This window comes from Gymnoscopelus braueri (genome assembly GCF_963280865.1).
Source record: "Gymnoscopelus braueri genome assembly, chromosome: 13".
Classification (NCBI taxonomy): Eukaryota; Metazoa; Chordata; class Actinopteri; order Myctophiformes; family Myctophidae; genus Gymnoscopelus; species Gymnoscopelus braueri.
Window position 1 is genome coordinate 18,296,167 of NC_137615.1, and position 14,182 is coordinate 18,310,348.

The 14,182-nt window shown below is 42.2% G+C and overlaps 1 protein-coding gene across 3 annotated transcripts in view; it reads left to right on the top strand.

The window, feature by feature from the left end:
• The first annotated feature begins 226 nt into the window (after positions 1-226).
• Positions 227-14,182, top strand: part of dock6 (dedicator of cytokinesis 6) — a 49,936-nt gene continuing 35,980 nt past the window's right edge. For all 3 annotated transcript variants that reach the window (XM_080447886.1, XM_080447887.1, XM_080447888.1), the window contains exons 1-12: positions 227-369; positions 4,893-4,980; positions 5,892-6,067; positions 6,757-6,825; positions 7,430-7,559; positions 8,926-9,138; positions 9,578-9,663; positions 9,761-9,827; positions 10,106-10,255; positions 11,288-11,368; positions 12,207-12,363; positions 12,889-13,019. In XM_080447886.1, coding sequence (XP_080304012.1) covers positions 320-369; positions 4,893-4,980; positions 5,892-6,067; positions 6,757-6,825; positions 7,430-7,559; positions 8,926-9,138; positions 9,578-9,663; positions 9,761-9,827; positions 10,106-10,255; positions 11,288-11,368; positions 12,207-12,363; positions 12,889-13,019 — 1,398 coding nt within the window. In that variant the 5' untranslated portion in view covers positions 227-319. The remainder of the gene's footprint in view (positions 370-4,892; positions 4,981-5,891; positions 6,068-6,756; positions 6,826-7,429; positions 7,560-8,925; positions 9,139-9,577; positions 9,664-9,760; positions 9,828-10,105; positions 10,256-11,287; positions 11,369-12,206; positions 12,364-12,888; positions 13,020-14,182) is intronic.

Consider the following 14,182-nt stretch of genomic DNA (forward strand, 5'->3'; position numbering starts at 1 on the left):
GTTAATGTTTCAACTAAATATTCCACGTTTTTCAAAAAGAAAAAGAAAAAGAGAAGTCAGATCTACAAGCTCACAACGCTTCGTGATATGTGAGCTTGTAGATCGGCTATTTCCAAATAGCCAATGCAAGGGCGAAAGGCTCGCTTCTTTTGGCCTTGTTTTCATAGTTGCTTGTTTCTCTCGCAAAAAAACTGGCAACGCGGTCCACCACACAGTTCCAGCAGGACAGCCAGTGCACCACAACCACAGGAGGAGTTTATACTTTTGAAATTTTGGGAGTTCGAAGAGAAGACGTCCCTTTACATGGAGACACAACAAAATGACATCTACAGCGAGCGAAAGGAGAGCGTTTGCGCACAAAATTAACCGGTGAGACACATACATTTGTGTATAGAAGTTATATACATGTTTTTAAGGCGCCGATAGTTTTTGCGTTGCGTGACGCGCTGGGCAGACGGAACCGGTAGCCTGTGCTACGATTTAGGGTATTTTCCTTATTATTATTATAAGCCCTGAAACCCTCTAGGATAATAGATTGGCTTACGATCGAAACAAAATAATAGTAATGGTTAAATTGCTATTAAAATGCCCGTCATCACTGAATATCTTATCGTTTAAGTCCCAACTATTGGTAGCGTCCATTGTGAAAGCATGAGGCTAATTCCCAATGTGTCAAAACTGATGGCTCCTGGTCTAATCTAATCTGGTGTCCTGTCCTAAACACCATAATAAGTGGCAATATGGTTCCAACATTCTTGCACCGATTAGATCACACGGAACAATAAGATGCTGTGTGCACGCCCTGTTGTTGTGTGGTGGGCCTTGAAAACGTCTGACCAGCATGGTGGTGGTGATGATGTCTCTATAGAGGTAGCCTTGGATCAAGACTGTCAGATGTATTTGATCGATTAGATAAGATACATCTATGATAGTCTTGATCCAAGGCTAATATACAGGCTACTGCAACTACACTGATAGATCTAAGCCTGTAAAGCAGGTTATTCCACTCTGATCATCAGATTTCAGGGGGCATCATTGAGCTTCCTATAGTACAAGGGGTCTTCAACGTTTTTTCAGGCCAAGGACCCCTTAGCTGAGAGAGAGAGATGAAGCAGGGACCCCACCCACTACATATTGTATAACATTGTGTTGCAGTAAACCTTTTCATAGATTTCATATACTTGCTGACAACCCTATCATTGTGTTGTGTTGGATTCATGTTAATGTGTATTTTCGGACAGTTAACCACTTGTGAGCTGTTGTGAGCTTGTAGATCTGCTATTTTCTTTTCCCTGTTGAAGACCCCTGCTATAGTAGCATGGTTTTTAAATGTTTTCATGTCACTTGTGTCAATGTGCCAGTAGTTTTTGTTGATGTTTGACAGTATAGACATAGACACTAGGCGAGATGCTCAGCTTGACAAAAAACTCACTTAAACTTTCAATGAATGACGATGTTAAGGTTATCTCTTACTATATACCAGTAAGAATCTGCTTCTCAGAATTTGGTGAGAACGGTTAAACAACATGATTTTGTCACTATCATGTAAGTGACTGGTCCTTATTCCAGTGCAAGGGGCGGGCCAAGTTTCTAGTGTCTGTAAATATGTAAACAGTCGGCAAGGCTTCATCATATAAGCCAGGTTCATGTTCAAGTTTAAATTGAGCGTAGCACTGGTTCATGCTGGTGTAAATAGAGTACAGTTATGCTCTGAGTCGACCATCCATCGGCGCTACCTTCAGCCATCATGTCCTATGTGCCATAGTTATTCACTATTAAAACTAACTTGATGCTGCAGCTTAACCGGACAGTCTGGACAAAATCTATTTGGCAGCTTCTTATGCAGTCTCATGCCACATTCACCCATTCCTCCCTGTCCTGTCCTCAATGGGTCACAGTCCATTGTTCAGTCCAGGATGCAGGAAAGGGTGTGTAGGGGTGTTCAGCTATTGCCCTTGGAGTCGAAAGCGTGAATTTTTCCTGTTTTAATGGGAGGTGTATGGAGTTACAGAAATGGTCGTTTCCTTATCTTTGTTTTGAAATGGGAATACATGTGAGAAGATAATGTAAGCTCATAGTTTAAACGACACTAATATCGGGGTGCTCGAAGGTCCAATGGTTAGGCGTGTACCACGTAGGCTCTAATGCCTGACAGTGAGACCCCGGTTCAACTCCCAGGCGGGGCGGACCATTTGCTGCATGTCGGCTCTCTCCCTGTTTCCTGTCTGTCTAGTGTCTACACTGTCGCTATTAATAAAGGCCCAGAAAAGCCTGGAAATATAATTGGGAGACAAATCAATGCATGTCATAATTGCATAATCAGGAAGGTAACAATACCAAGAGTTGAAATGATTATTAGAGGCAGAATTTCAGGGACGGGCATATATTCTATGCAAGGGAGGCACTAAAGGAAAGGCATTGGGGTCACCAACATCAGTAGGGGTCATCCTGCAATCCATCCACCCATTAGAGTTTGAGATATCTTGTGTTGTATGCATGTGGAACATTTGGCCTGCTTGAGGAAATGTCATGGTGTCACCAATTGCAGTAGGGTTCAATCCTCCAGGGAGCATCAAGAGGCACAGCAAATTCCATAGCAACTCAGCCAGTAGTTTTTGAGACATGTTGCTTGGGACCAAAGTGATGGACTGACAGGCAGTACGTCACATACTTGGAGCGCCCCCTCTAGCAGGGCTAAACAGCCAAACTCTGTATTACAGATCAGATATATGATATCAGATTGTGTTAACAAATCATGGGACACATAGAGTACAGAAGTCCTGACGTCACTCGTTCATCCCCAGGTCCGTAAAGTAATTTCGCTATGGAGAATAACATTGGGTCATCTTAGAATCGTCTCATATAAGAATTGTGGTCCAAAAAGAAACAAACTGTCTCGGCGATATTGTCAGGGAGGAGGTTCTGTATCGTTTATGATAGTCAATCACTTATATTTGATACAGTCTGTTTCTGGTGAAAATGTATATAATTCGGTGGAAGTAACATTATCGTTTTCTCACCGTCAGTTGATGCTTCATATCCATAAGAGTAAAACCGCCAGGGTCATTTGTTTATTTTTGGAACACAGTTCTTATTTGACGCGATATTAAATACGTCTATGGGGATTCAGAATGGGGGTGGAAAACCGCGACCAGGTATACAAACCTAGGATGTGTAAATTACGTCAGACTTCGGTGCTCTATTGTAGCACTTCTTCTCTTGGTCTCGCAACCATGGTGTATGTGTGGAATCAGTTGGGTCTTGTCCAGGGTCTTCAACGTTTTTCAGCCCAAGGCCCCCCTAGCTGAGAGAAAGGTGAAGCAGGGACCCCCCCCCCCACTACATATTGTATTAAATTATGTTGCAGATAAAACTTTTTCATAGATTATGTAGATGGCTTCATAGACTTGACAGTATCAGCACTGTCAATGTGTAGCGTTGAGTTGGATGCATGTTATTTTCAGACAGTTAACCACTTAAAACCTCAAAACTTGCACTTGGTCTGCTCTCTATCCCCTTTACCCCACCGAGCTTGTAGATCTGCTATTTTCGGCTAAAGTTAAAATAATGTAAAATAAAGATCCTATCACAGAAAGATTTGGCGGCCCCCCCCTGTAGTAACTCTGAGGACCCCGTAGGGGTCCCCGGACCCCCCTGTTGAAGACCCCTGGTCTTGTCTATATGATCGTGACATGGGAAAGTTTTGAAGGCCTTGCAGCTGTATATGTGCGTGAGGGGTCAGCCATTTAGTGTTTCTAGAGGAGCAGCTGCAAGCTGTCTCTGTGAGAGGGTTGGGGGGGATTGTTTTGCTTTGTCCCCCTCTAAAGCCAGTCATTTGCCATTGGTCCATAAAGGCCATATGTAGAGAGAGTTCTGGCTCTGTGCCTGCTCACAACAGCCGACCCGCCACCTCACCAGAGAGATAGGGTTGGTATCCGGAACCACCGTAAGAACCCGGATCCGATTCCTAACATCAAGGAACCGGAATCGGTTCCATCACATTTGTAACCGTTTCTGGAAGCGGGTTTTATCACACAGGTATGTGGACTTCAAGTCTGCCATACAATTACAATACCAGTGGTTCTCAAACATTTTTATTTCAGGGACCATCATAACTCTGAGAGTGTACTGTTCAGTCCATTTGGTGCCATTTGTACACACTCAGAGTTACAGACCTGTAAAGGTTCCATTTGGAACCCCCTATAGGAATCGTTAAGTGGAACCATTAAGGAATTGGACCGTTAAGAGGGAATCGTTAAGGAACCGGAATCATTTAAAATCCTGAAGGATCCCAACCCTACAGAGAGAGATCCACTTGACTCTTAATATTCACAATGGCTCCTGGGCTTCAGCATCAGCACCACTGCTATTGAAGCCTCCTGGCTAAGAGGATTCGGAAGATGGCCTGAAACCAAGCCATCCCACATTTCATAAGATCATCATAGCTCTGAAGCGTGGAGGAGGTGCAAGCACAGCATCTGGAGTTAAAGGCCGTATATGTACTGCTGTGCGAGGCAATCATTAAGTTTTTAGACGTTGGACTTAGTTTTAATAGGCACTAATGCTGATTAATTTTGTGCTGGAAAAAAATGTGTTTAGGGACTAGGAGTACTTGTGCATCATAATAATGATGCACTTAAGCCAACAATTTTGTTGGCAGTGATTTGAGTTTTTGGATCCTGATTTTAGAGGAGCATTTTCTTTGCTGTGACATTCACAGACGAGGTACACACATGCCTAGAATGTGTGCAGTGAAATAGTCATTAATAGGTATAATTTGACCTCAAAACCTTGAGCATCACATAGGAGATGGTATCCACTTTAACTCAACCTTCAATCATGTCCTTCCCTTTGATTGCATTATAAAATATCTCAATCTCCATCTCCCATAGGACGGTTGCTGCGGAGGTCCGGAAGCAAGTGTCCCGGGAATATGGGTCCCCTCAGCTGACGAAGAAACGAGGTGGAGGACATCAGTCTGTAAGTCGGCATGTGTGCACAGGGAAATCCTTAGTTTTAATTTAACTCTGAGAGTATAAACCTAGTACAGAAAAACCCTCATTGTTAATTGACCTCTGACTGTGTAACCAATGGTAACATGGTTAACATAGTAGACTATGTCATACACTCTGGATGTTACTGTGATATGTGTGCATGTGGTGGGAGCAGTGCTGTGTAATGACAGTGTTAGAGAAGATGGAGGTTGCTGAGCGAACTGAGATAAATTAGAGACTTGACAGGTTGAAGGCAGGCTGCAGAACACAGACCAATAATTTGAGCCGGTACCGTCGCCCAGCAAATGCATAGTCCAGATATTCTCCATTTGCATGAAGGAGCTGGCTGTTGTTGGCTCAACATAGTTTTTTTTTTACTATCAAATTACCACATTGTCTAAACTAGAGAATAGGCTGTATCGTCATGACAGATTTGCAGATTTATAAATAATCTGACCGTGGCTAAGCTAAGAGGGAGACACAGGAGCATCTCTCACTGAGATGGAGTTGGTGTGAAAGTGATATTGTCACAATGTCACGAAATTGATATTGTCACAATGTCACGAGACAGGGCCGAGTGAAAGGGGAAGTATGTGAGGTGCCTGGACTTTAATCAACAGAGAGATTTATTTGACTCTGTGTACACAGATTTGACATCGGTCTCAGCGTCATCAGCAGACATTCAGCGAACTGCTCATGGACACTCAGCTAAACGATGTCATTCCAAGACGGACACATTAATCTGATTAAAATAATCTATCCCTGGCAGACGGAGAGCATCGCCTCTCTCTTTTGCTCCTGTTTAAGTCTAAGCCTGCTCAGTCTGTAGATTAAATGAACCGGGCGAATGTCATATAAAGCCATTGGTGCGTTAATAGCATTAACGTTGACTGGCAGGTGCCCCTGACGGAGGTTGTGGAGCCAGTGGACTTCGAGGAGTATGTGAGCAGTCACGCTCCTGGGCCGGAGCCCGGCCCCCTGAGGCAGCTGATGGAGTTCCCCCAGGATGACCTTGAGCTCCTCCAACAGGAGAAAGAGTGTACTACACTGGAGCCCCCGCTGCCCGAGGAGGAGTGAGTCTCACACTGTCTGCAACCAGTGGTGGAAGAAGTACTCACATTGTGTATTTAAGTAAAAGTAGTAATACTCTTGGTACAAGTAAAAGTAGCAGTATTCAAAATGTACTTGAGTAAAGGTACAAAAGTATTGGCATCAAGATATACTTAGATACTAAAAGTAAAAGTACTCATTATGCACAATGCCCCATTTCACAAGTTTCCAAATGTATACGATCCTTTGAAAATAGCAGATCTACAAGCTCTCAACGTGTCGCAACGCGCCGCGTTGTGAGCTTGTGGATCGGCTAGTTTCAAATAGCCAAAGTATATAGGTCTGAAGTGGTTAATGTATGTTTTAGAAAGTAACTAGTAACTTTAAATTGTAGTGGAGTAAAAAGTACAATATTTGCCTCCAAGTAATGGAGTAGAGGTAAAAGTATTGAAAACTGGAAATCCTCCAGTAAAGTAAAAATACCTAAAAATTGTACAGTACTTGAGTACACGTACAGTACTTTGTTACTTTCCACCACTGTCTGCAACACACTCTCACAAAAACACATCTGGAGCATTAGCGTCACCGGAATGGAGGACACGCATCACGCCACATACGAGGAAGCCATTTTCCACGTCTGTAACATCATATAGACATAAATATTAAAGACCCAGCTTTGCTTAATTATTAATGTGTATTTTTCTGTGTATAGCACTCTAGACCCCAGAGTGAGAGATGCCTTGGCGGTCTACACAGATGACTGGCTCATCATTCAAAGAAAGTAAGTAATGACCCACATGTGTCAGTTATTGTTTAATGATGATAACGCACCACTTGGCCCATTACCAGTGTGAAATGATTGACTGTAACAGGAGGATCACTTCTGTTATTATGAGTCTTCAGTACTGTAGTGCCACCTGGTATGGATGTTTGTCTGTTGCTTTAAAGTCACGACTGCTGAACACTTGTTCAAAGATTGTCGGACAACCACTTGACAGACTCCATACATCTACATTACATATAATAACAGTATGCTAAGGCTGGCAAGGAATATCACTTCAAACACCAGCCATGTTTTGTATGGGAAATATAGGTTGCTGCCTTCAGGAAGGAGATACAACGTTCCAATATACAATAAGATTAGACTGAAGAAAGTCCTTTGTCCATCAGTCGACTCTGAGACTTAATCTAGAGTCTGGCCAGGGGTAGGCCGAGCGGTGGACATTTCTCTTGTCTTCATGTTTTTATGTATGTCATTTATTTTGTTCAGTTTCTGTGTTATGTCGAATATGTGTATTATAGTATGGGTTGCTTACGTGGCTGCTGCTGGGTCGCAAGAGAAATTTCAGTGTGAGCTGATAATAAAGTAATATCGCATCCGCCAGGTACCACCGCTACAGTGCCACGTACACACCCCACAATTCTGAGCGTCAGCGGGAGAGACAGCGAGGGCTGGTCAAACAGACGTTTGAACTGGACGAGAGTGCTCCCACTACCGAACGCCACGACGACCAGGTTAGCCGGGAGGGATGGGAATGGTTTCCACGATGGTGTGTGTGGATGATACACATATACCACCAATCAACAGCAAGAAACAGACATACACGTAACATACCATACAGCAGTGGTTCTCAAACCTTTTCATATCAAGGACCCGCAAATTGATACTGTGTTTGGCCGCGGACCCCCATCTGAAAATGTTTTTCAAATGTATGCAAAATTTTCCAATACTTTCAAGATGTATATATTTCTTAATTCAAAAATAGCACTTTGTGCTGCACTGTGAGCTTGTATACTGTATCTGCTATTTCTGAACAGCCACATTTGGCTGGGGACCCGCTGGAACCCCCCCAAGGACCCCTGGAGATCCCCGCCCCACTTTGAGAACCACTGCAGCACAGTACGTGTGGTTGCCAAGAGTAAACCACTGAATATCCACAAGTAATCAGTATAGAAATGGGAAACATATTTATTCATCAAACTTTGAATTCAACCCATTTTTAATATTGGGTTGCTGGAGGCCTAAAACCACCAACCTTCCAGGGTAGGCTCTGTTTGCTCAGCTTCCGTTTTAAGTTTCAGGCTCTGCTGAGCTACACCGCCATTTGCTCTGCTATGTGGAACCCCATGAATCACATAATGTGTGTCTGTGGGTGGGGGTGGACTTGTTTAAGAAGATGAATTGCTATTACATGCTTTACGCCAAGTTACCATAGACACGATCATGCCCCGTACAAGCAAGTGACATGGGACGTGAAATCCTGCCACAAGCTGCGTTTGAGTGTGAGACATTTAAAAAGTTCACTGAACCAGAGTACATCCCAAGCAGGACGGACGATCATAATGATGATGATAATGAATTTTATTTGTATAGTGCTTTTCAAAACAAACTTCCAAAGTGCTGTACAGAGCGAGGTTAAAAACAACAGAGACAGCAAAGCAAAATTAATAAACAGTTTATTAAACAAATAATAACATGAGAATTGATTTAGCTCTTTCTGTCAAAATGATCTTAATTTAGACCAGTCCCCTAGAGAGGGAAATTTGTTAAATTGACACTGTCGGACACAAAGACTAGTTCTCACTAGTGGGAAAGACCCTCTCGGTGGAATGCTCTGTGGTTGCCAAGCTGATCATATGGGGAATGTGCAATGAATAACAGACCAGGGACTCTGTTCTCCAAGACAGTGCAGCTCGTGACTGCAGCTAATGGGATCTGCAGTATCTTTTCCCCATTACTGTATCTATGAAAACATCTTATGCTGTATTAGTCTGAGTCATCATTACGCTTACAAATTACAGCGCTGCCCGGAAGATACAGTATACCATGAGCTCAACTCACTCCCTCATTCTTGTGGTGTGTGTGTGTGTGTGTTTCTAGGATGATGCAAAGCGGCGGTCCGTCTCCCTTGATGACACACCACGTGGCAGCTGGGCCTCTAGTATCTTTGACCTCAAGAACTCCTCCCCGGACACCCTCCTGCCGTCCGTTTTGGAGCGCACGGCCGCAGAGGACATGGACCGCCGCAACGCAGAAGCCCGCCTGCAGGGGCGCCATCCTGACTTGCTTGGCCTCTACCCGCCTCCGGACGAGGTTTGTTGCGCCTGCAAACGCGTGTCATATATCACACTTCTGCTATCGGTAATCCGCCATCAGAAAGGTTGGCCCATGCAGTTGCTGTTTGTTCAGATCACGGTCACTGACCGTTCCCATACAGAGAATGTCAATAAGGGTTGGAAACCCTCCAATGCCCAGGGAACTCTTTGCCACCCCCCACCTTCCAGCTCATTACATATTCCTCATGCCTGATTTATACTTGGTTGCGTGCCGCGTCGTGCACTGAAAATAGCAGATGGACAAGATCACAACGTGTCGTGATCTTGTAGAGAATATTTGCAGTGTGCGACACCGGCGTGCAACTGTGTATAAAGCAGGCTTTATTGCCTTTTCTTTACCACTGTGTGCACACTACTGGGGTGAATATGTTGCCATGACATCTGTGTAAATGTTGTGATGTGTGTGTGTGTGTCAGGATGAAGCGGTAGAGAGGTGCTCTGTCCCTGAAGTGCCCAAGGAACACTGTGGTCAGAGGATCATGGTTAAATGTCTGTCCCTCAAGTGAGTAACATCTGAAATGTGAGAACCTTTTGTTCATACACACACTAATCCATCACAAGCCCCGGTTATGTGAATGCTTTTGTAATTTTTTTTCCAGATTTGAAATAGAGATTGAGCCAATATTCGGGACACTTGCACTGTATGATGTCAAAGAAAAGAAAAAGGTACCTTTTTCAGAAAACAGTTTTTGGTGTGAAATGGGGGGGAAAGTTTATCCGCTGTGTTTATCTTTTGCTAAAGTACTGAAGTAATGCTGAGCTCATGCTTGGCTAATTGAATTACCCCCAGACCCAGAAAGCTTAAGTGGCCTTGTGGTTTAAATCACAGAGTCAAAAGTGAATTAAAATCCCTTGACATGCATTTCCACTCTCATCTGTACTCCCCCCCCCCCCCCCCCCCCCTCTTCTTCACCCCTGTATCTCAATGCTCCCCTCCCCCGCAGATCTCAGAGGACTTCCACTTTGACTTGAACTCGGATCAGATGAAGGGGATGTTGAAGCCTCACACACCTCACACAGCCATCTCCACTTTGGCCCGGTCCGCCATCTTCTCCATTACGTACCCTTCTGCTGATATCTTCTTGGTCATCAAGGTATGAACGTCATGGTTCATTACCCACAACAAACAGCACCTAAAAACACTGCAATGTAGATGTTTTCAATTGTTCCCTCTTGACACACACAGAAATGAACCCTAACGGGGGCGCCCGCTGGCCTAGCGGCCCAGGCGCATACCACATGCTGGTAATACAGCTTGACAGCGTGTCGCGGGTTCGACTCCCGATCCCGGCGACCTTTGTTGTGTGTCACCCCCCCATCTCTCTCTGTCAGCCTACTATCCTATCAATAAAGGCAGAAAAGCCCCAAAAATATTGTAAAAAAAAAGAAGAATTGAACCCTAACACTTCAGTATACTTTAGATATGCTACTTTGGTTATTTTATAAATTATAAATTATATACAGTATGTATCAGTGTCCTATTTCATCAGCTGTTTAACAATAGATTTGTATGTTCATAACTTGAGTCCTGGGTTTCTTTCCAAAAGGTGGCATACGCGTTTCCTGTTCAGGTTCATTTCCCCATTGCTTCGTTTGATTGGCTCAGCAGGAAATTTGAACCGGAAACACATGAAGGTGTCATGGGATTCTGCTGCTCAGCCAATCAAACGAAGCTATGGGAAACTGAACCTGAACAGGAAATGGTTATGCCTACTATGCCACCTTCTGGAAACCTGGGACTACAGTTATGCACAGAGCCTATATGATATAACAAGTTGATTCACTTGACATTTATTTGCAGTTGTTTCTTCCTGTTGTTTTTTCACTTCAGTTTACCTCTGATCTTTTCTGATTATATTTTATTGGATCTTAAAAATCATTTAAAGCCCTTTGTGACATTGGTATTGAAAAGTGCTGTATACACACAGTTACATTTATATATTTATTTAAATTATTTATGCATTAGAAGTATTGATTTCTTCATTATATAAGATGTTATATCAATCAAAGTGAACATTCAGAATCAGCACCTTGGCTGATACTTTGCATCATGGAATTGTTCAGATTCAGATATACCAGTACATATGACATTTGGTGCATTGTGGTCTGGTGTTTGTGTGTTGCAGCTTGAGAAAGTCCTTCAACAGGGAGACATTGGGGAATGCTGTGAGCCATACATGGTCATGAAGGAGTCTGATTCCTCAAAGGTAACTAGACTTCTAAAGTGTTTTTTAAAATGTCGCAGTGGCACGGAGGTAGCAGCCAATGGGCATGCGAGAGTGTGTGTGTGTGTGTGTGTGTGTGTGTGTGTGTGTATGTTTGGGCACAGCTAGCATTACTCAATTCTGTCTCGACAGCTGCAATATTTGCGGTCCTATTTATTTATGACAGGTCCATTTGTCCAGTACGCTTAATCAGATGTTTGCTTTATAACTGTCACTTTCAGAGCAGTAGAAATGCCCTGATGTGGTTTATTGGTCACTCGTTCTCGTGTTTTGTTTCTTGGAGTTGCTTTTTCTCGAACCACAAATGTTAAGAAAGTGACTTACTGTAGATAGCAGGTTGTTTTGATGACAAATGCTAGATTCATTGTTTGGTGTCCCATTTTTGTTTTCCTCTTTGTTTTTCACTCTACAGTATTTATGTGACTGCCTTGATGATTATTGACTAAAGTTCAAGCTTATACTCTGCTCATTTCGCACTTATAAGAGTGTCTGCTAGATGGCTAAATTGTAACAGTATATCGTCGCTGTTGGGTGGAAACCTTGTATATACGTTTTTAGGAATTGGAAATAAGAACCTGTGTTCCAATGGATTCAATGTGGTGATTATTTAGTCACAAGCTCTTGCTAATACTTTTTATTGGTTAAATATTTATAAAACTCAGACAGACTTGACCACTTTCACTTTTAAAATATATAAAAAATCGCAAATAACTAATTTACGGGGGAAAAAAACATACAAAGTTGAAATATGGAGATACAAGGTTTCTGCTCGACAGCAACGATATTATCAAACATTTGTCTGTGTGTTGTCCCTGCAAAGCATAAGGAGAAGCTGGAAAAGCTGCGTGCGCAGGCAGAGCAGTCTTGCAGTCGTCTGGGCCGATTCCGCATGCCTTTTGCCTGGACGGCCATTCACCTTCTCAACATCGTCAGCAGCGTTGGAGGCCTGGATCGCTCCGATCCAGACTCTGACTCTGGTACAGATTACATCAGTTTCTCATCCCTGTACAGTACACACACTGCATCTGGCTAATGGACAATATAAATATTGGCTGATATCCGATTACCATTGAATTGCGTTTTCTTTTTTCAAATTGTGAAAAAGTCTTGCAATACACGTTTTCAGTAGGTAAACAACCAGTTATACAGTAACTGTGATTGTGCGTGCAACTTAAAAAAACATTGATTTTTTTAAATCTGATTTATTAGGCCTACTGGTGCACATTAGTTCAATCAATGTAAATGTAGTATTTTTACTTAACTTGTTGACCCTTTTGAAAGCTTCCCCATAAAACACTGATTCATTCTGCAGCCTTCATCACAAAAGGCTTTTTAGCTTCACATTCAAAATTTAAATATCAGCTAAAATCAATATATTATTTTGATATCGGTTCAATACGATATGATTGCCGATTAATCGTGCACCCCTGATAAATAGCTTACTTGCATTCAACACACATACCTGCAACTCCCCAGTATCTCATGTTTTATCTCACTGCCAGAGCGAAAAGGCCACGGGACATGGAATGAGAGGAAGAAGAAAGGATTTGAGCGGATGAGTGTGGGAGAGGACATGTGTAACTTTGCCACCTTCCGTCCTGCCACCCTCACAGTCACCAACTTCTTCAAGCAGGTCAGTCCAGATGTTACCGTAACCGCCTGGTTTTTGGACATGTCATTATAAGCGACTTAAGTTAAATATAAATAAATATAATGGCAGATTATAGATTGGCTATTTTTAAATATATCTTTTTAATAGGGCTTACGTGGTTAAAGTCATCCAGACTTTGCTATCGGGCCATGATTATTAATTTGGCTGTTATTTGTGTTTACTTTGGGTGTTTTGTTTGTGTTGCCTTTCTACAGGATAGGGATCACACCATATTGGTATTCCCTGCTGATCTATAATAATTAATTAACGTTATTTGAACGTACTCTGCACTTTAAATCAATTATCTCTAGACTCTAATCCTGTGATCTACATTTGTCATTTTTGTTTTAAAACTATTTAATTCCAATAAATATGCAGTTAGAGTAGCTAAACACCTGTACTGACTAACCTGGATTGTTTACGGTACTTGCAGATAAATCACACATGCAAAACGTGCAGTTATTAAAAGATAACCATCCTATATAGCCGGCATTAGATGTTGGGCCAGAACACAATCAATGGCTAATTTAAAAACTGCGCCAGACTTCCTTTTATATTATACAATCATTACTATATTCCTATAAAAGGTAATAAAGATTTGTGTTTAATATAACGGCAAGCTCTAGCGGAACTGTGTTTGTAATTAAATGTTACTGGCGTAGATAGCAATGCTTGTGTAAACATTTAGTTTGAATGTTGCACTTAGATACAGAGAGAAACAATGTATTGTTTAAGGCATGTGAAACACCTGCCTGTCATTTACTCTCCCGTGGATAAAAGTATAATAAGTATTCTTCAGGTGGGGATAGATTTTCTATTTGAACATATGTGTATATATAGCTTATATGTGGGACTGTCTGATATTGTAAATACTTAAATAATTATAATGAATTAATTATAATTCTATTAATTAGAATAATTATAAATAAATAAAGCAAAATAATTTTCCAGGGCCAGACATTATAGCTGGCAGGCCAATTCTGGCCCAGGGACCACCTGTTGCCTGCCACTGTTATATAGGATACCGTCTTAGCGATGAATACAATGTTGCTGTTATTTGTGTAATGTTTTATGAAATCCTTTGTCTCGGAACTGTATGCTTCATCTACTTACAGGCTTAACAATATGGCCATCAAGTGGTTTCA